Source organism: Dermacentor variabilis, chromosome 7 (assembly GCF_050947875.1).
Source record: "Dermacentor variabilis isolate Ectoservices chromosome 7, ASM5094787v1, whole genome shotgun sequence".
NCBI lineage: Eukaryota > Metazoa > Arthropoda > Arachnida > Ixodida > Ixodidae > Dermacentor > Dermacentor variabilis.
The window spans coordinates 114410004-114430000 of record NC_134574.1 but is presented as its reverse complement, the minus strand read 5'-3'; the positions used below and the strand labels follow the sequence as shown (position 1 = coordinate 114430000).

At 46.1% G+C, this 19997-nt stretch overlaps 1 protein-coding gene across 1 annotated transcript; it reads left to right on the top strand.

The window, feature by feature from the left end:
* The first annotated feature begins 643 nt into the window (after positions 1-643).
* LOC142587040 (uncharacterized) lies at positions 644-10230 on the top strand. Its single transcript, XM_075697923.1, has 8 exons — positions 644-887; positions 3853-3890; positions 5671-5752; positions 6358-6386; positions 7341-7395; positions 7648-7691; positions 8703-8796; positions 9961-10230. Exons 1-8 carry the CDS (start codon positions 845-847, stop codon positions 10074-10076), a joined length of 501 nt encoding a protein of 166 aa, XP_075554038.1. The 5' UTR covers positions 644-844; the 3' UTR covers positions 10077-10230.
* The last annotated feature ends 9767 nt before the right edge of the window (positions 10231-19997 follow it).

Below are 19997 nucleotides of genomic sequence, written 5' to 3'. Positions count from 1 at the left end.
GCGCGTAGAATGATCGCATCGGTAGGTAGCTACGAACCCAGACATCTATCTTTCACCAAGTCCTATTGCTTCTACTACTTAAAGGATGGCTTCATGGATAAAGTTATCCTAAGCCCCTTCAACCTCTAGAAACGAGGCAGCAGAGTCTAAATGTAAAAGGAAAAACAAGTGCGAGGGTACAGCCTGTCCAACTAATGGAGAGTCAAGCGAAAACTAAATAAATAGGCTAATTAAGTCTAATTATAATTAGAACAGTTCTCGAAGTACCGGCGCGCCTATTTAGTGAAGAACGTCCACTCACAAGAATACTAACAACAACAATAACAAAAAAAAAACAACAACAACGTAAATCAGCAACATCGCGGAAGCTGTAACTGCAGATTAGACTGCAGACAGAGCTGACGCATGAGCAGTTCTAATTAATTTTGTTTTGTTTTCAGTGCTAATCGGGCGCAAGCAGGCACGTGTGACCCAGACCAGTCCGTTGCACCCGTGTGTCGTGTTCAGTCATCCACTCGCGGCTTACGCACAAAGCCGCCTCTAGAAAGTGCAGAGCTTGCCAGTTCCTTTTTTTCCTTGCCGCCGTACCGATAAGCGAGCACGTGGAGTCGGGCCGACGCACACACACACGCACGCACGCGCAAAAGCGAAGGAAGATACTCGGGACACTCGACCTGCCGCAAAGGCCAGCAAGTGTCGCACCTGCGACCTGGGGCTCACGCGCGGCCAACGACGCAAGCTACTCTTTAAAGAACGTGGCACTTCCGTTGTCGGTTCACTAGTTGTCAATCTCTGCGTGCGCGCGTGTGTGGGCACGGGATCGAGTTCTTCCGAAGCAGCCACGATGGGATCCTTCCACTTGATGCTGGCTTCACTGGCCGTCCTCGGTAAGCGTACTCGAAAAGGCGTGTTCTATTGTGCCTGCGCCAGAGGGCCATTACGTTCTGGAGCTGCGGGTGGTTCGATGGGGGTCATTGAGGTGAACGCGTATGGTTTTCGGTAGGAGTCAGGGACACCTAGTCGCGTAACAGCAAAACATATTATACCTCGGGCATCAATAGCATCGGTAGTGACAGGATTTGTGCTAGACTAATTAAGTGTCGTTCATTCTTCGAGGACGCGCCGGCCTTGTGGAGCCATTTATAAGTATGCGTCATTGCAGAACATCTGTGTCTGGATTAATTTTGAGTAACGTATTTCCGCGAGCACGATAATTGGCTCTATACAAGCTGAGTACACCATGTGTGCGAAGCTCATTTTTTAAAATTGCACGGACAGCACAGCCTTAAAGCTCAAAGTCGCGACTTATCTCCGTGACTAGTTGACTCTTCGTCCATCTTTTGGGCTGCTCTCTTGCACGATTGGCCGGTAGCAGACGTAGTGCAAACAAGCACTGTGTACAGTGGCAACTGAAGCAGGCCGGGGTTGCAACAATAGGGTTGCCAGCCATCCCGAATTTAAGTGGACAGTCTGGACTTTTGAGTAGATGTCCCGAATTTCGACTTGACGAAGCTGCGACGGCCAAATGCCCCGAGTTTTGTTGATATTCTGCGAATTACAATGAATAAACCAGTCAATGAACGAGTTCGCTTTCACTTACTTTTGCCTTCTGTTCTCAGAAACATAAAGACGTTCTTTTTTTGTCGTACTTTTAGTTCTGTTGTCAGCCCTCGCAGTTCACATTATACTACTATCTCTATTGGTGGCTGTATTAGCCAAGCAACCGCTGCACCTCTGTCGTTGTGAATTGAGACATGATACGACAAAAAATTAGAAAAAAGGAAGAAAGAAAATCACGAGGGCAACTTAGCGGTATGCGAACGATTATTGCATTAGAATTACGCCGAATCTCATTTAGGTCCCGAATTCATGATTTGATCAACGTTCACCACTTTGCGAGGTGTTTTTCAGGAGCTCACTCGAGCCATGGTTAGCCTCTTCGAGAAGCGAAGTGCAAGTGGTCGTCCGGAGCAGACCGTCAGTTGCACTACATATATTATAAGGAGCCAACAAACAACAAGGACAGCATAGGGGAAGTTACATGTACTTATTCACTGTATTAAATAAATGATATATTAATGGAAGTGAAAGTCTATGAAAAAAAAACTGGCCCTGAGTGGGATACGAACCTACATTTTCGAATGACGCGTGCGATGCTCTTACCAAGTGAGCTAACGCGGCGTCGTTTTCCCATCCACTTTCTCTGGTATTTATCTTTACCTACCTGAACTAAACTTCGGAGTATTTCTTTAGTTCACTTAATAACTACATATAATTTCCCTCATGCTATCCTTGGTATCGTTGCTTGACGTCTTATGATGACCAATAAAAGTCGGGCCCTCGGTTTCCTTTCCTCTCGTTCATTCCATAGCGAGGCCTCGAATCCGGCAGCATTCATGCCTTAAGGTAGCACGTGTGGGCTTATTAACCAGCTGCCTTCACCCGAAAGAATCACGTACACTTGACGCCTGCGACACACACACAAAAAAAAGGAAGTGAAAAAAAAAACAGGCCGTGAGGTGTGGCGCTGGCTAACACTCCCAGGTTTAGTTCTTGTAGATGAACATAAATACCCCAGAAAGCGGATGGGAAAACTGTGCCGTGGTTGCTCGAATGGTAAGAGCATCGCCCGCGTAATGCGAAAACGAGGGTTCGTGCCCCACCTGCGCCCATCTGTTTTGTCATCCAACAACAGCAGCGTCAGCAGCTGCCTTCGCCCTCTGAACTCTGCGATGTTACCGGCGCGACGGATTGCACCGTAGTCATTCCTTCCGGCACTTCGCCCAGCACATGTAACGCCTGTACTCCTTTCGTTCTTCTGGTGCCCGAGTCTCTTGCAAGGCATGCCACATTGCGCCAAGGGCTCACCTCCCCGTACTCTCACATGTGATATACCTGCGACGTGTGGCAGCCGGCTAAAACGAGGGTTGCGCGATAAGCGTTTAGACGGCATCGTGTACATAGAATTGTAGCGTGCCGAGGAACGGACGCATGCTCCAAGCAAAAAAAAAAAAAAAAGCTACATCGGCTATGCTTTTCGTTTGGCTACCACTTTGTCATATTTTAATGGCTACCGCAATCTTAGTTTTCACTTTTACGCCTTCCAGAAGATTTGACAGCTGTGCTGTTCCTTGTGGACCTTGAGCGATTGTTTTTTTTTCTTATAGAAGGTGTTGGAACTTTTAGCGGCGCCGGCTGCTCCTTGTCGCAGTTTCCTTACACTCAGCGTGTGTGTGTGTGTGTGTTTTTCTTTCTTGGAACTGTTGCAAGGACGTCTTTGTCGAAGCTTAATGCTTTAAGCACTGGTTGACTTCACTCATGCGGTTACGGCCTGCCCTCTAAACATGTTATTCCCTGAATTATCTACTAATCATGCTGATTATTGTTGTTGCCCGAAAGAGCAGTAATTTCGTTGTACGCCGATGTTGTCTTATCAATTTATCTCCAGACCGCTATTTTATAATCTCAGACACTCGTCGCAAATAAAAGTAGTATGTGAAAGCATACATCTCTTTATATCATAGCAATAAAAAAAACATACAGAAGGCATGCATGCATCGATGAAAGATAGCCCGAAGTTCACAATCACGTGGTGGATGCTTCATATTCCTGTTCGCTAAAGTAAAGCACGAACATACACCAAGCTATATAATGAGCTTACCATTTCACTTCGGCAAGATTTGGGTGATGTAATGTCGGAAAATGTTAGCGCGGTATAAACTGAATAGCATTCTAACTAACCACATCCCACATGATATAAAAAATAACACCTATTCTGCAGCACATCTTAAGTGTTTTAGATGCGTAATGCACGCCACTGTCGTTATATTGTTGTTACTTTGTGTATTTCAGGCTACGCTACGGCTGTATCAGCAGCTACCTGTCAGTCGGTGAGTACGTTTACTTATCCGCAATCCTTCCTGAGGTAACAATGACTGAGTGATGTTTTTTTTTTTAGTCAGTCAAACATAAACATTCACACGAGGCTAGGTTGCACCGAGAAGTGTATATGATTGCACAGAATATCGTATCTTTTAGAGCGCAGTTCTGAGGCGCCCGTTCCTGCTTCGGCGTCGGTGGCGTAACCGAGCGAACGAGCACAGCGAAAAATGAAAGACGCGAGCCGCGAACGGCGGAGACCCATGATAGCGGCCCCTTCAGTGAAGTGCGCGCGGGAAGCTGGTGTCATGCGGATCCACCCGACCACTCGTTTCGTACTATCATGTGATCCCGTTAGCTATCGCTCGAGCTTGTGTCGATTGTCATGGTTTGCGATTTTAATACTCCGATTGTATGAGCGATGCGAATTGGTTAGTACCTTGCGCAAGCCACGCGGGCACCAGCCATTACACTGGTAGCTTCGGCGAGTCATGTATAAAAGCCGCCACGCTTGACCCGCAGATCATCAAATTTCCGACGATCGCCGACTCTGCTCGCTGCTATCGTTGTGCTTGTGTGCTACTTGTTTTGTCGAGCCACAAGTTTGCCAAATAAAGTGTTAGATTTGTAACTCAGTTTCGACACTGTATCGTCGTTCACTGTCATTACCACGTGACAATATAATCTTAATACAAAATAGTGTCAGCCAGGTCTTTCTGAACACGCAGCGACGCAACTGGTGGAACTGCGTCCTTCCTAACGATAAAGTGCGCGCAAAAGAAGTACGTAGACAAGAAAGAGAGAAACGACAAACATGGGCACTACTCGCAACTCTTCCTCGTCTACGTCGATTTCGCGCACTTTTTCGTTAAGGTGGAGCCACACCAACTCGCACAGCTCTCAATTTTGAGGAAGGGCTTCGTCTGCCGCGGTTGCTAAACTAACTGGCTTAGCAGAGGCTCAGCGCCACCACCGGGAGGACCTTGTCATTCACAATCAAGTCTTTTGCCACAATATATTGCAAATTCAAAACACCCAAGAGCTGCGCCCATAATTTGCGTTAGTGAGTGTCGTTGTGTTTGTAGCGCAGTCACCGAATTTCTCGCACATATAATGCAATGTTTTCTAGGTGAACACCTCGCAGACATTGCTGACCGTGGTTGCCGCTGCTGCCTAGCCCGATAGCCCACGCGCAGAGCAGCACCCGTAGATCAGATATCACCTTATATGTAGCCCCCTTCTGTAGTACCCCAACAGATGTAGCGGCTACGCTCTCTAGGGATCTAGGCAGTGAAGTAAACTGCACCTAAGAAACCTCAGTACAACAAATGAACGCCTTAAAGCGCATATTCCCTTTAATAAATCGATTCTTTCTACGTCTTCTCTTCAGGCGAAGGTACGCTCTGTAAGCCTACTGCTGAAATACGTGAACCAGCCCTGAAGATTGTACTATGGTGAACTATGCTGATCTCGAAGATGGCATGATGAAATATGGGCCCCTTCCAGAGACAGTGCAATCCCAGCTCGTGCGGATCACGTGGAGGGGGGGGGGGCGGGGTTCTGCGTTACTAATTTGCCGGGCAGGCACCAAATCGCTAAGCTGCATAATGTTGTACAGTTGTAAAGCAGCTAATTAACCACTTGACGAAAACAATCTTCGCTCCACATTGATTCTGGAATGGGCTTTTAATTCCAGAATGGGCTTTGAATCTGCATATTCGTTTTCTCTCATCCTTTCTATAATTTGCCGCTTTACATGTCATTTGGACTGATTGATTCATTCTTATGCAGGATGCCGATTGTTCTGGAGGTCAGCGGTGCGTTCTACACGCCAACTACTCGAGCAGGGCCAACTGTGAAACCGACCATCGTTGTGAGTAGCACTTCTTGCATCATAATTTAGATATAAAATAAATTCTGCTGTTTTATGTGCCAAGATCAAGATAAATGATTATGAGGCAAGCCCCGTAGTGGGGCAATGCGGATTAACATTTACAACCTGGGGCTCTTTAATGTGCACCCAATGCACAGTACACGGGTGTTTTCGCATGTCGTCCCCATAGAAATAACAGCCTCCGCGGCCGGGATTTGATCCCGCGCCCTCAGACGTAGCAGCAAAACTCCAAAGCCACTATGTCACCACGGTGGGTTCCTAGGTGACAGTTTGTTACAATGCTCCCAAACGAACTGGGTGGGTGATCTATTTAAAGCTGAGAAACAAGATAATGCGCAGAACCGATCAAAACCAGTAGGCGCAGACACGGACCAGCGCAACTTTTATGCGATAATCTGTGACTGGCCACTAAGCCTTTTATTTTGCGCACTGCCTTCTTCCTAAGCATTCTCCACCAAGTAACGTGGAAGTAATTTTTATCTATCTACTGAAAGCTGGCTAAGTGCGATTCCAAACTGCTTCTCAATTTTGTTTCGTATCACGTGAAGCAAAACATCTGTTTCTTTTCTTTTGTCCCGCTGCAGGCATCGATGTCTCTCCCACATCATGCTCGGTGAGTATTAATAGCGTCCTACTTCAACTATTGACACTGCAGCTTGTTAATTACTTTTCCCCTTGAATGATCACTCGTGTAGATGTCACCCAGAAGGCCTCCTTGAATATGTTTATTATTGGTGTGCGAATCGCAGTTTTTGACTCCGCTTGGTATAGTGCCAGGATGGAATACCGAATGCTTTTCGACTGGTTTGCAGATAAAGTACAGCCATCTCGCCAATAATTCTCACACGTTCCTCACCCTGGTATTTACATTACAAATGTTCTGTAATTATACCACACACTACAAAGCCTGCTTTATTAAAAGCACTAATACGACCAGTTGGTTCGCAAACGCTAGGCTCTATGAAGCTTACGCTGTCATGCATTATCCTGACCGATTTAGAAAGGCAGCCTTCTTGGCCGTTTAATGCCTGTATATAACTTCGCGACCAAATAGGAAATGTGTGTGGCGTATGCGATGATGCCAGAAATAGAAAAAAAAATCAAATTTTCTCTCGTTCCAATGGTCGCGCGGCACAAGGCGCCATTGTCTAAAGCATGTTACAATAAAACGTATTCATAATTGTACCAAATAGTACCAAACAACACCCACTGCCGAATGGCGTGGCTAAACATTTCACTGCGAGTGTTCTTGCACATTTAGCCGGAAAAGACTGGCTGTTGGAGCTACACAAAAGTACTGTGTCAACTGTTACATATACTGTGATTGGCGTGACAGTTATCACATTTTTGCTTAAATCTGGTTTCACCGTGTAAAGTCGTCAACGCAGGGTACTCGAAATGCATTCGAAACAAATATTCAGATTTCGTATAGCGACTGTTCGATTCGAGGACCCGATCGAATAGGCCGATATTCGATTGGTTATTCGAAAGTTGCGAATATTCGCTCAACGCTGAACCTTCGCGTCATGGTCATTCAATATGATCCTTTCTTTCGTCTTGTTCTCAGTGCGAGTCTGGCTTCCAATGCCGGCTCAAGGACTGCCCTTCTACACCCTACGAGTGTAAGTATACTTGATTATTTTTCTTTTCTTTCTTCACCTACTGCACCTACTAACTGTATTTGCTGGATTAAAATGGACCAGTATTCAGTCAGTGCAAAGGTGCAGCACGTTCTTTGTACTGCAACAAGAACTAGTGGCAGACATTATGTAAGAACATATAATTTTCTCTTCGTAGAAATGCCGATCGTCGATGCGTTAGAAGTCACACGTAATATTTGAACGATGTTAATTATTTATTTCTTGCTTTTTTAGGTCTGGTCCTGGAGCACCAAGACACTAGATGCGGAGGGATAAGCGTACGTAGTCTGCTGCTGGTAAACTCGCATAATTAGATTGAATTGCGGTATTTTCGGGTGGTTGTGGCATCTTAATTATTATTTATTCATTCACCTTGTTTCCTCGCACAATAACCGAATGGAATAACTTGCCCATATCACTTCTTATTAACACTGAAAGCATTGAATGCGTTGACAGCTGAACATGCGACTGTTGAAAATGTTGTTTGCTTTTATTTATCTTGTTTTGGTGCAGTGTTTCTAAAATCGTTATTTTTTTATTTTCCTGTAATCATTCCATTGTAATTGATTCTTGTTATTTTCGTTTTGCTACTCACGTACTCGTGCATTTCCTTGTTTTTTTTCCTGTACTTATGCCACTCCTGCAAGGGCCACTACAAGGCCTGCAGTATTTTCTAAACCAATAAACAAAATAAAATAAAAGATACATCTATTTAAACCAGCCCATAGTGAAACACCAGTGGCGCTAAATATCCAGCTGTCGAGTTCTTAACGCAGCTGAAGCTTTTGGAGCTTCAAGAATATTGAGAGCAAACTACAGAGATAGACCACCCGACGAGCGATGGTGCAGGAAACGACATCTTTAACGTTAATATTAGCATATATTAAGGAGCCCACACGGGTGCAAAGTATCCCGGTATGAATTTCAGCAGGCTACTTAATAGGCATAACAGATAACAGCCTGTATTTTACATGAGCCAAAGGAAGGACCACACAATCCAGGACTGTTGATTAGCCGGTGTGATGAGGTCAGGGAATTTGCAGGTGAAGTACGGCGTCGGCTGGCGCTCAAAAAAGAAAGAAGGGGGGGGGGGGGCGTAATAAGACACTTTCTGAAGACTTATTGGTTTTACGTTGGACTAAACATAGGCTGGTATGGATTAGCTGGCGCTGATTCTAACATGCGACGCTGGCACGAACCAAAAGTGCCCCTCTTTTCCTTTTAATGGTACTTCTATAAGGTATTTATTCAGTGTGCGCGTTTTTTTTTTCAACCTTTGACTATTTCAGGGTCCACAGTGTGGTCCGGACCAGGTGTGCGGATACCAGAAGACCGGTTCAGTGTGCATCAAGTGTCCCTGTTACGGCACCGACCGCGCCGTTTGTAAGTGCAGCTTGATAATTCCATGTGCAGTCATGGCTGGCTTCACACTTAATCGAAACAGAATGCATATGTTTTCGAATGGAGGGTTTCATGTTTCGCGGCAACCTCGGTAATTAATGCGTTCGCGACACTTCCCTGCATCACAGCCCTGCACTTATTCCTCCCCCCTCTCCCACCCAGAAAAGAACGTGCGTGGGAGAGAGTGAGAGATTGGCGCCAGTACTGCAAACATTATTGAGTCTTCATGTGTACACTCACGCAAAAGCACCATAGGCAATGCAAATAACCCTTTGCCACGTGATCGCTGCGCAGTGCTTTCATATAAACCCGACGCTGTGGCCAGGTGCATACGAGTAAATGAAACCAGGATTTACAAGTGGCGTGCGTTCAGTGCGCATTCTGAATTGCCAGCCTCTTCCACGTGCGAGAACACCAACTTCTCAAGTGCTTTGTTTCTTGTACAGCCAGATTTGTCCCTGTGTCGAGCGGGCGCTGCGGTTCCCGTTTAAAGCTGGGACCCTTGAAAAGCACCACCAGAGCTGTCTGCGCGGCCAAGGCGCTTTAAGCTCTCCTACTGGACATCAGCATCAATCGATAACTGTGTTCTCAATTGATCACTTCAAACATGCTTCCACTTCTGCATTTGCATGGCATCAAGCGATTTACGTCAGTGAAGCGACGAGCTTTTCGCCCACATGCTTAGACATTCGCGTGAGCACCGTCAAGTTCGCGTAGGTCAGCTAGTATAGACACGGCAAACAGATCAGAGGCGAAAAAGAAAGTGTTCCCGACGGCACTTCTGCGTTAAATTTTCGTTCGCCTGGTTTGTATGAAAAAGAAAAAAATGCGTGCGTGCCTCTACTACAGTGAAGCCAGCTGCTGCAGAGACGTGCCCTGGTATCGTTGCCTGTCGCAAATTAGGTCACGACAAACCCGGCATGAGGCAGTGTAAACTGTTTTATTGGAGGATACAGAACGAAAGATGCCGTATATGTGGTTCTATTCGTGTGGATTTTTAGTAGCATTAGACCCACTATAGAATCGCTTCTTACTGGGAGGCGTGCGCTGTTTTCCACGCTTCTCAGCTTTGACCGTCCTTGAGACGCGACGTGATCGCTTCATGACAATTTTTGTTATAACCGCAAATACTTTTTCGTGCTGCAGGCGTGGACAAGAAGCCTGGCGTCGAGTGTGGACCCAACAGCATCGCACAGGTGAACCCCGACAACAGCTACGCGTGCAAGGGTTGCGCCTCCGCCACCTCTGTGCTTACCCGCTAGCGGCATCGGTGACTTCACTGAAGACACCGCGCAGTGCGCCACTTGCGCCATTGCTCGAGCAGGAAGTCTGTCCCGTTGCGAGCACGTATCGGCTGTGGACAAATGACATTCAAATAAATGAATGCCGCGTGATGGTGTGCACGTTCACGGTAGTCCTCCTATTGTGTCCTTTCTTTTTTACTGCGCCTGGCAAATTGTGTGAACGACAGCGCCCACGCGGTCTCCTTTTGTTCGTCCTAAGCCCTCCCACTCCCTCACCCCCACATCCATGCATCCATCAATCACCGCCTTGTATGCAGAGCTTTAGCTCATTCATAAATTCTCTATTTTTCTCATCTTGAGTACCCGTTCTCCAGTCTATGGTCTAGAACCGTACATATCCTCAGAGTTAATCTTACTGTGTTTCCTTCGAGATCATTTCTACTGCGACAGCAGTTCACACCTGAAAAAGTGGGTTCACTTTCTGCGTTCATATTTTCTGTTACACCGTTGTCGTCATCGATCACCCTCATCGGCTTCAACCTCGCCTTGTGGCGAAGAAAACTCGACCCACCATCTCGGGATAAAAATCGTGCATGCCTTAACGCAACGCACCGTAGAAAGTCACGCGCTGACCATTGCATCATTTCGAACCTTTGCACCTCGGCGGTTCGTTCAAGTCTTTTCGCGTGCCACGCACGGCTCTGGGGAGTTGTGGCATCTGTGCGCGTTCTCGGAGATGACATCAAGTGAAGCTGTACTAGCGAAGGTGCCAGGTATGTGCCAGGTGTTCGCTGTGAGAGCCTGCTGCCGTCGCAGAAAATGTCTACCAAATCGTAGGAACCAAGGGTGGCTGTTTGAGCAAGTTGGCATTCCATGGCGTTTAGTTGACATTAGCACAACTTGGAACGAACGCAAGAGAAAAAAAAAAGGTGCAGATCCCCTATCCACTATAAAAATCTAGTTTCTCTCTACTTCTAACCATACGAAAAACCTCCTGCTTCTTGGCCAATTCCCCATAGTGGTTACGCGCCACTGTCTGGGACACAAGACAAGACAATACACCGAATAGTAAGTGAACTGCGCGCCGCCACCCCCGTGGCCGGGGCTTCTGGGAGCACTTGGCGCTGAAGCGCCTCGTGCGCATGGCACCGAGCTATTTAAAGCAGAAAACCTTCCTTAAGGGTTGTTGTAGACTTTGCTGGCTTTTTCTGTAGCGTGCGCATAGTGTGCTACGCACATGAGGGGGTTCGAATGTCCTATACCAGCTTTTCAACCTGGCAACAGTGCTAGCCTCACTGACTATTTGTCTGCAGTTTTGTTTTCACTTCATTTCCTCTGCTCTTTTACAACAAATTTATGCATGTATACAGGCCATGAATATCTGTTTTTGTATATTATACCTGCAGAAAAATGTGAAGATAGGCTACATTAGAGCCACGGAACGTTTTTGACGTCAAGTGAGACGAACTCAAGATGGCTGTGGCGGTCTTGCGGTAGGAAGTAGCCACTAGCCGGTCGGCTGCCTCGTTTCCAGTTACACTAAAAATCTGTTCCGTGAGAGCATTGGCCCGATCCACAGCGCCTGGCAGTGGCCAGTCAAATAATCATATATGTTATTCAATCGAAGAAAAGAATCCTCGCTGTTCGTTGGTAGTGTCATAACGACGTGTGGTAAGGTAAACACGGCATTATTCATTATCATCCAACAGTAAGTAGGGCACCAGCCCAACAGTCGTGTGTTTATACGTGCCCCGCAGTCACGCAACTTACGTGATGTCACGTGATGGTGTCATGTTAAGCGCGTAATTTGGATGCACGGGTCGAACCAGGGGTAACTATCGTAAACACATAAAGGTCCGCGTTTACCATGCTACTAAATCCGCCCACTGCATTTAAATTATACGCAGAAGTGTTCTGTGTTCTTAGCAATTGCTATTTAACGATTAACCTTATTGTTTTGTCTAGAGTCTCTGCTCGGCATTCACTCTGTATGATTTTGTAAGCAATAACACGTGCGCATGTCTAAGAGATTGGTTTCTTTTTTTTGATCAAATGCTTTCTCTGTGACATATCTGTTCTGATGGGTACAAGGAAATAAAACCAGCATAAGGGATTAACTAACAATCTTTATTCACTAGGCTCAATAAAAGGTACCGCAGTGGACTGAAATGCAGATCGTTGGGTTTCGATCACGATGTCGCTGGCTCTATCGCAACCGCGCTGGCCGCATTGAGGTAAAGGCAGAACGCAAAAGCGTACCGTACTTTCAGCGCACGTTCAAGAACCCCAGGTGGCCAGAATTCATCGACAGCCCCCTCGCTACTGATTCTCAGCCTCACAACTCACTGTAAAGTGTCAGGACGTTAAACCCCGTGCTTTAATTCTAATTGCAAATCTACCGTTAGCAAACAATTATATTCGATTGGGCACACACAACTCCTGTGTTAGGTTGTTTTAACTGGTTCATCACAACCAATAGCGGAAGCTGTGAATATGCTTTTGGACAGCGCGTTTCTGATGTGCGCGAGCCACTCGAATTCGTTCCCGTTCTTCACTGAACGCTTGTGTCGACAAAAGTGATTTCCCGGAACGCGCCATCTGCTGCACTCTCTGCCGTGGAAACCAGCACTACAAAAAGAAAAAAAAAAAAGCCGCGGACCTTGCCGGCACGGCACGCTCTGATAAGCAGTCTGTCGCGTGTACTACGCAGTCAGAGACAGATGGTGACCGCTCGCTTACTGAACGGGCCTGCGTTAATCCCGCCACGATCACGCGAGAACTCTCCAGCGGCAGCATGAGGCTAAGTGTTGGAATAAAAAGCATCGCCGTTCTCCGCTGTCGTTTCCCAGTCGTTCTGTTTGAGACGTGCAAGACACGACAGTGGGGCGGTTCTACGGGATCTCGAGGATATGTGCAAAGCCATGGAATTCTTCCATGTGGGGCTGTGGGCGTTGGCCGTGCTTGGTGGGTTTCGCAGAATCGTAACATTTTTGTGTGTGTGTGTGTGTGTGTAAAGTTAGGGATTCGCAAACTTCATATTTCAGTGCTTGTTTCTTCATTGATCTACCGAATTTCGCGCATTTTATTTTCAAAAGAATGTTCAGGGCCTCAGCAAGTTTACCAGAGAGAGGCGGGCTAGTCGGTGGTCGATATTGGAATGCATTATGTAACCGTGCAAACGACAACGGATGGAGAAGGAAACACACAGGAAAAGCGTGCTTGTGCTGTGTGTTTCCTTCTCCGTCCGTTGTCGTTTGCGCGGTTACATAATGCATTCCTCAGCAAGTGCAATATCCTTTCAACTGTCACTGATATATTGAGCTTTCTATGTTTAACGCAAGAAGCGTAATCCAAATAAACAAAGTTATTGATTAATTGATGCAACCATTTCTGTGTGTCACTTCAGTTCGAATTCTGAGGTCGGCGTTCGCATCGAGCTAAAGCGCCCACGTAATGCTCGACTTTGTGGGGAACTTTTGACACTCCACAGTACTTTGAAAAAGCACTGAGGTTTCCAGATATGTGACTCCTCGCACAACCTTTTGCGTGACTGCACTTTCGCAAAAGTACACTAATGAGTTGTTTTTTTCCTGCATTCTCTTCTTTGAACAAGGCGCGACGCTGATCTTCGATTGCGTTTATTGATTTACAATTATACGCGAACTTCATGAAAAATGTGGCACCTTTCTGCTAAATAAAGTTCGCAGAGTGCTAATTTGACGCCGGAAATGGTGATGGCAAATGCTTGCTTTAAGTATCGTACTTGCACCAGTGGAGAAACACCGCGAACAAGTGCTTGCAACTTTCGCGGAGGCTCGCTTGAAAGGCTCTTTGTCTTTAAACTAATCTGATGCGGCTCGCTGGGCAGACCGGACGTTTGCACGCAAAGTGAAACGGTTTCCACGCTTTCGTCACCGGGATTCTTGAGGCTCATCTAAATGAGGCGATTGGTAGCAAGGACTTTTTTTGGCTTTGACCAAACACCTCGATTCGACGCCGAATCGAGGTGTTTCGCAGAAAAGAAAACAGAAGAAAATAAAAAAAAATGATGCTGACGCAGTGCAGCGTTTTCAAAGAAAGATATTGAGGCATGTGGTTTGATCCTAGCCAATTTCTGTGTAAACTTTTACAAATCCGAGTTCGTCTGCCTAACATTTCTGCCTTCGCCTTTTTAAGTGAACTGTCTTAGCTCCTGCTTTATTAAAAATGACACTTTCAAGAAAGCCTCGGTTGTATAGACGATTCCTGGCTGCTTTTATCCGAATGCTTCATCGTCACTATAACAGACGTATCAATACGACCAGTGATAATATCAACAAACACATCCCAGTGTTGTTACAGAGCATTCTTTTCTAATCTGTCTCTCTTTCTCTCTGCGTGTGTGTATTTTTTCTATATGTTTCTGTTTTCCCTTAACCCTTCCTCAGTGCAGGATAGTAAACTGGATATCTATCTTCCGGTTAATCTCCCTACCCTTCGCATCTCATTTATCTCTCTCTATCTCTCTATTCAGTGACTCGGCAGCACTTCTACCATTCTCAGATCATTCAGATAAGATACATGTCATTGTTTGGGGACAGTGCCTCCTTCACCGCAATGGCTGAGAGTACTGCTTTTGCTGACTGTATAGTAATTGCATAGAGGCCATCGACATCTGTTTAACGCACTCAGACAATCGTTCTGCCACCTGACTCCGAGTGCGACGCACGTTGAATAAGCACTGAGGTTTCGGCTGGTCCACCAGCCCAAAACATCAGTGCAATATACTGTGCTTATTCAAAGTACGTCGTACTCTTTTTTCTTCATTTTACTACCGGGGCCAGCGTGATTTCCTCAAGATATATATATATATATATATATATATATATATATATATATATATATATATATCATTTGTGGGTGATGTGTTCATGCAGACATGTGAGTGTCGTCGTCCCCATCAGTAGCGGCTTTCGTCGTGCTGGTACATCGTGTCATTCGACATTTTCCTCTACGTAAGAAGGCAGCATCAACATTCATGTAACTAGTGTGAATTACAGATGGGCAGATTTGTGCATTCCTCCGCGAAGAATAATGAAGAAAAGTGTGAAGAATATTCATCGACGCAAAATCTGCTCTGCGGCTACTTATAGGTGTAATGAAAGAAAGGCCCTACAGAGCGCTGGCTCTTTGAAGCGTCGGGCTAATACACTTCCGCAAAACAAAGTTACCGCTATATGTTAGATTTGAATGGTTTTTATGGGACTATTGTCCACTTGGAAGTGAATTGGGTGATGCAGAAGCGAAGAAGGCTCACAATGGCTCAGTGTCACTGTTTACAATCTAATTTTCAAGAATGAACACGAACTGCCTTCTCTAAAATGTCATGAAAATAGCGACTCTAATGCATTGCGACCATGCGGAATATCACCACAGAAGCACCCAGAGACTGGTTCTTAAGATGCCATTGAGGCTACCGCCGAAACTTCAGAGTAGTAATTCCAGTCTTCTGCAGAAACATACGCTGGGGCTGGCATTTACTCGTGCACTATATATATATATATATATATATATATATATATATATATATATATATATATAGAGAGAGAGAGAGAGAGAGAGAGAGAGAGAGACCAAGCAACAGCCATGCCAAATACAGAGGGGTAGACAAGGCCACGACCACGCCCCGTAAACCTCCTCCTCTCCAACCGCTGTCTTGTCTATCTCAGCTGCTTAGGCAAGGAGGAGGAGGAGTAGATTTTAATGGAGAGAAAGGAGGAGAGGTCGGCCTGGAGAGCGTGTCTCTAGCCTGCTACTCCTCACTGGGGAATGGGGAAGTGGGAAATACAGGGAAAGGTAGGTGGCGGATGATTATGATATGGTACAATGAGATACTATATACACGTTGTCCAATATGCGGATGCGCACTGGAGACGCAATACACTAAGAGTAATCTTGTCCATACAAAAAGTAATCTTGCCACAAAAAGTTTTTGCGCAAACACATTTCGCACTGACTACACGTCTCACAGCTTCTAGAGGCGATCGTCTAAACCAGTCTCACTTAAAAAGTTCAAAAGTGCTTTTATGGCACGTTGGGCACAGTCAACACTCCCCCACGCGCCCAAAAGCTTTTCTTCTGAAAAGGGGCGGGAGTCCAAGCTGTCAAATGGAGATTTGAGTTTTCTTCGTTCGGCCGCGTATTGAGGGCACACGCAAAGTACGTGAGCTATTGTCTCGAGAGTGTGACAGACGCTACATTCAGGGTCCCGTGTTTGTCCAATCTTGTGAAGGTATCGATTGGTGTATGCCACACCCAGCCGTAATCGATGAATGAGCGTTTCCTGGCTTCTCCGCAACCGAAGTGGAAGCCGGAATTGTAATCCAGCGTCAAGTCTATGGAGGCGCTCTTGTCGATGTTCGGGGTTGTCCCAACGTTGCGCCGTAGAAGTTTTAAGGGAGGTATGGAGCAAGGCGTTAATGTCATACCGGGAAAAATGAATTTGTATAATAGTTCCGTCAGTGTGCGCCTGTTTTGCTTCTGCGTCAGCCTGTTCGTTTCCAGCTATTCCACAATGGCCAGGAATAGCTTAGGCAAAACTTTCTAGCTGATGTTGCGCCGCGGCGTCTCCTGGAATCAACTGGCTTATCCGGATGGAGACAGGTTTACTTTTTTCAGTGACTTTAGCTTTTGTGGGTGGTGATGATGATGATGATGATGATGATGATATTGGCGTTCCCTTGGAAAGAGGGTGGCGGCAAAACATCACGTAGCCTGCTTGATCAAATTAGGTCCTGCTACACCTATAGAAGTCTCGCATTTTGCCTATCTCGCCTTGATATTGAAGACAAGGTCTTCTTTGCCGACTTGAGAGGGATTTGGCGTATCTGGGATATGGGTATCTTGCAACCACTTGTAGAAATAAACAATTGGTTAGGTGAGTTGTAGATGTCGTATGAACATGACAATGATATTAAATGACACCTCGTCATGCCGAGAACACACAGGAATAGCCGGCAACTATAAACACAAGAAAAGGAAACGAGTGTAAGGAGCCGAAAACTGGATTGAAAATAAGTGTGAGTCGATGTCATCCTGTGCCGTGACGCCCCCAAGTGCGATCTAAATTCATAAAGATTAACTTAACTCGTCCGTCTTCGACGTATTCGACTCAAAATTGCGTCTAGCCCTAAACTATCGGGCCCACCAGGAGCTGCAGGACGTCGAGCAGCGTTATCAAGCATGAAGGCATAGATAACAATTTCGGGGAGCAGCTAAGGGAGATATATAGAGACAACCGAGTGAAAATTGCGCGGGAAGGCCGAAATTGTAATGAAGTGGTGGAAATTCACCGAGGACTGAAGCAAGGATGCCATAGCAGAGTGTGGGTGTAGCCAGTTGGTGTAGGTCAGTTGAAGCAACGCCCCCCCCCCCCCAAAATGACAGAAGGATGCCCTCTGTCTCCACTGTTGTTCACCCGCCGTGGTTGCTTAGTGGCTATGGTGTTGGGCTGCTAAGCACGAGGTCGCGGGATCGAATCCCGGCCACGGCGGCCGCATTTCGATGGGGGCGAAATGCGAAAACACCCGTGTACTTAGATTTAGGTGCACGTTAAAGAACCCCAGGAGGTCGAAATTTCCGGAGTCCCCCACTGCGGCGTGCCTCATAATCAGAGAGTGGTTTTGGCACGTAAACCACCATAATTTATATTTAAGAGTTAGGTGCACGTTAAAGAACCCCAGGTGGTCGAAATTTCCGGAGTCCCCCACTACGGCGTGCCTCAAAATCAGAAAGTGGTTTTGGCACGTAAACCACCATAATTTAATTTAAGAGTTAGGTGCACGTTAAAGAACCCCAGGTGGTCGCAATTTCCGGAGTCCCCCACTACGGCGTGCCTCATAATCAGAAAGTGGTTTTGGTACGTAAACCACCATAATTTAATTTAAGAGTTAGGTGCACGTTAAAGAACCCCAGGTGGTCGAAAGTTCCGGAGTCCTCCACTACGGCGTGCCTCATAATCAGAAAGTGGTTTTGGCAGTAAAACTCCATAATTTAATTTAAGAGTTAGGTGCACGTTAAAGAACCCCAGGTGGTCGAAAGTTCCGGAGTCCCCCACTACGGTGTGCCTCATAATCAGAAAGTGGTTTTGGCACGTAAAGCTCCATAATTTAATTTAAGAGTTAGGTGCATGTTAAAGAACCCCAGGTGGTCGCAATTTCCGGAGTCCCCCACTACGGCGTGCCTCATAATCAGAAAGTGGTTTTGGCACGTAAACCACCATAATTTAATTTAAGAGTTAGGTGCACGTTAAAGAACCCCAGGTGGTCGCAATTTCCGGAGTCCTCCACTACGGCGTGCCTCATAATCAGAAAGTGGTTTTGGCACGTAAACCACCATAATTTAATTTAAGAGTTAGGTGCACGTTAAAGAACCCCAGGTGGTCGAAAGTTCCGGAGTCCCCCACTACGGCGTGCCTCATAATCAGAAAGTGGTTTTGGCACGTAAAACTCCATAATTTAATTTAAGAGTTAGGTGCATGTTAAAGAACCCCAGGTGGTCGCAATTTCCGGAGTCCCCCACTACGGCGTGCCTCATAATCAGAAAGTGGTTTTGGCACGTAAACCACCATAATTTAAGTAAAGAGTTAGGTGCACGTTAAAGAACCCCAGGTGGTCGCAATTTCCGGAGTCCCCCACTACGGCGTGCCTCATAATCAGAAAGTGGTTTTGGCAGTAAAACTCCATAATTTAATTTAAGAGTTAGGTGCATGTTAAAGAACCCCAGGTGGTCGAAAGTTCCGGAGTCCCCCTCTACGGCGTGCCTCATAATCAGAAAGTGGTTTTGGCAGTAAAACTCCATAATTTAATTTAAGAGTTAGGTGCACGTTAAAGAACCCCAGGTGGTCGAAAGTTCCGGAGTCCCCCACTACGGCGTGCCTCATAATCAGGAAGTGGTTTTGGCACGTAAAACTCCATAATTTAATTTAAGAGTTAGGTGCATGTTAAAGAACCCCAGGTGGTCGCAATTTCCGGAGTCCCCCACTACGGCGTGCCTCATAATCAGAAAGTGGTTTTGGCACGTAAACCACCATAATTTAATTTAAGAGTTAGGTGCACGTTAAAGAACCCCAGGTGGTCGCAATTTCCGGAGTATCCCACTACGGCGTGCCTCATAATCAGAAAGTGGTTTTGGCACGTAAACCACCATAAAATAATTTAAGAGTTAGGTGCACGTTAAAGAACCCCAGGTGGTCGAAAGTTCCGGAGTCCCCCACTACGGCGTGCCTCATAATCAGAAAGTGCTTTTGGCACGTAAAACTCCACAATTTTTTTCCGTTGTTGTTCGAGCTTTATGTTACGGGCATAAAAATACCACTAGAAATCAGTCAATGAAGATTTGATTTATCATACAGCCGTAATGGGCAAGTGGTGTAACAGAAGGATCCCCCACTGATGTATGCGGACGACAACTACCGGACAATGCAAGAAATTTACACACACTGGCCAATATGTGTGGCAACTCAACGCCAAATCTAGGCCTTAGATTCAGCACAGAGAAATCGGGAATTATCTGTAATGAAGAGACGTGGTTTCTACTCAACAGCAAGTTATACCCTTAGTCAAGTGATATAAGTACCCCATAATATGAATAAACGAAGGAATGGCTTACTCAAGCACCCACCGAGATAATATAAAAATATAATGGAAGAGGAATGCAGCAATAATGAAACATAGGGCCCTTTGGGGTCGCAATATGTATGAGGTGGTGCGCGCAACCCAGAAAGGAGTTATGATGCGAGCGCTGACGTTCGCAAATGCCACTGTGTGCCTAAAGTCGGATGTATTGTCGGGGTTGCAAGTTGAACAAAGATCAGTGGGCCGGTTGGCTTTGGGAGCCCACGGCAAAACCAAAAGTGGGGTAGTGCAAGGGGACATGGCGTGGGCCTCATTTGAAGTCAGA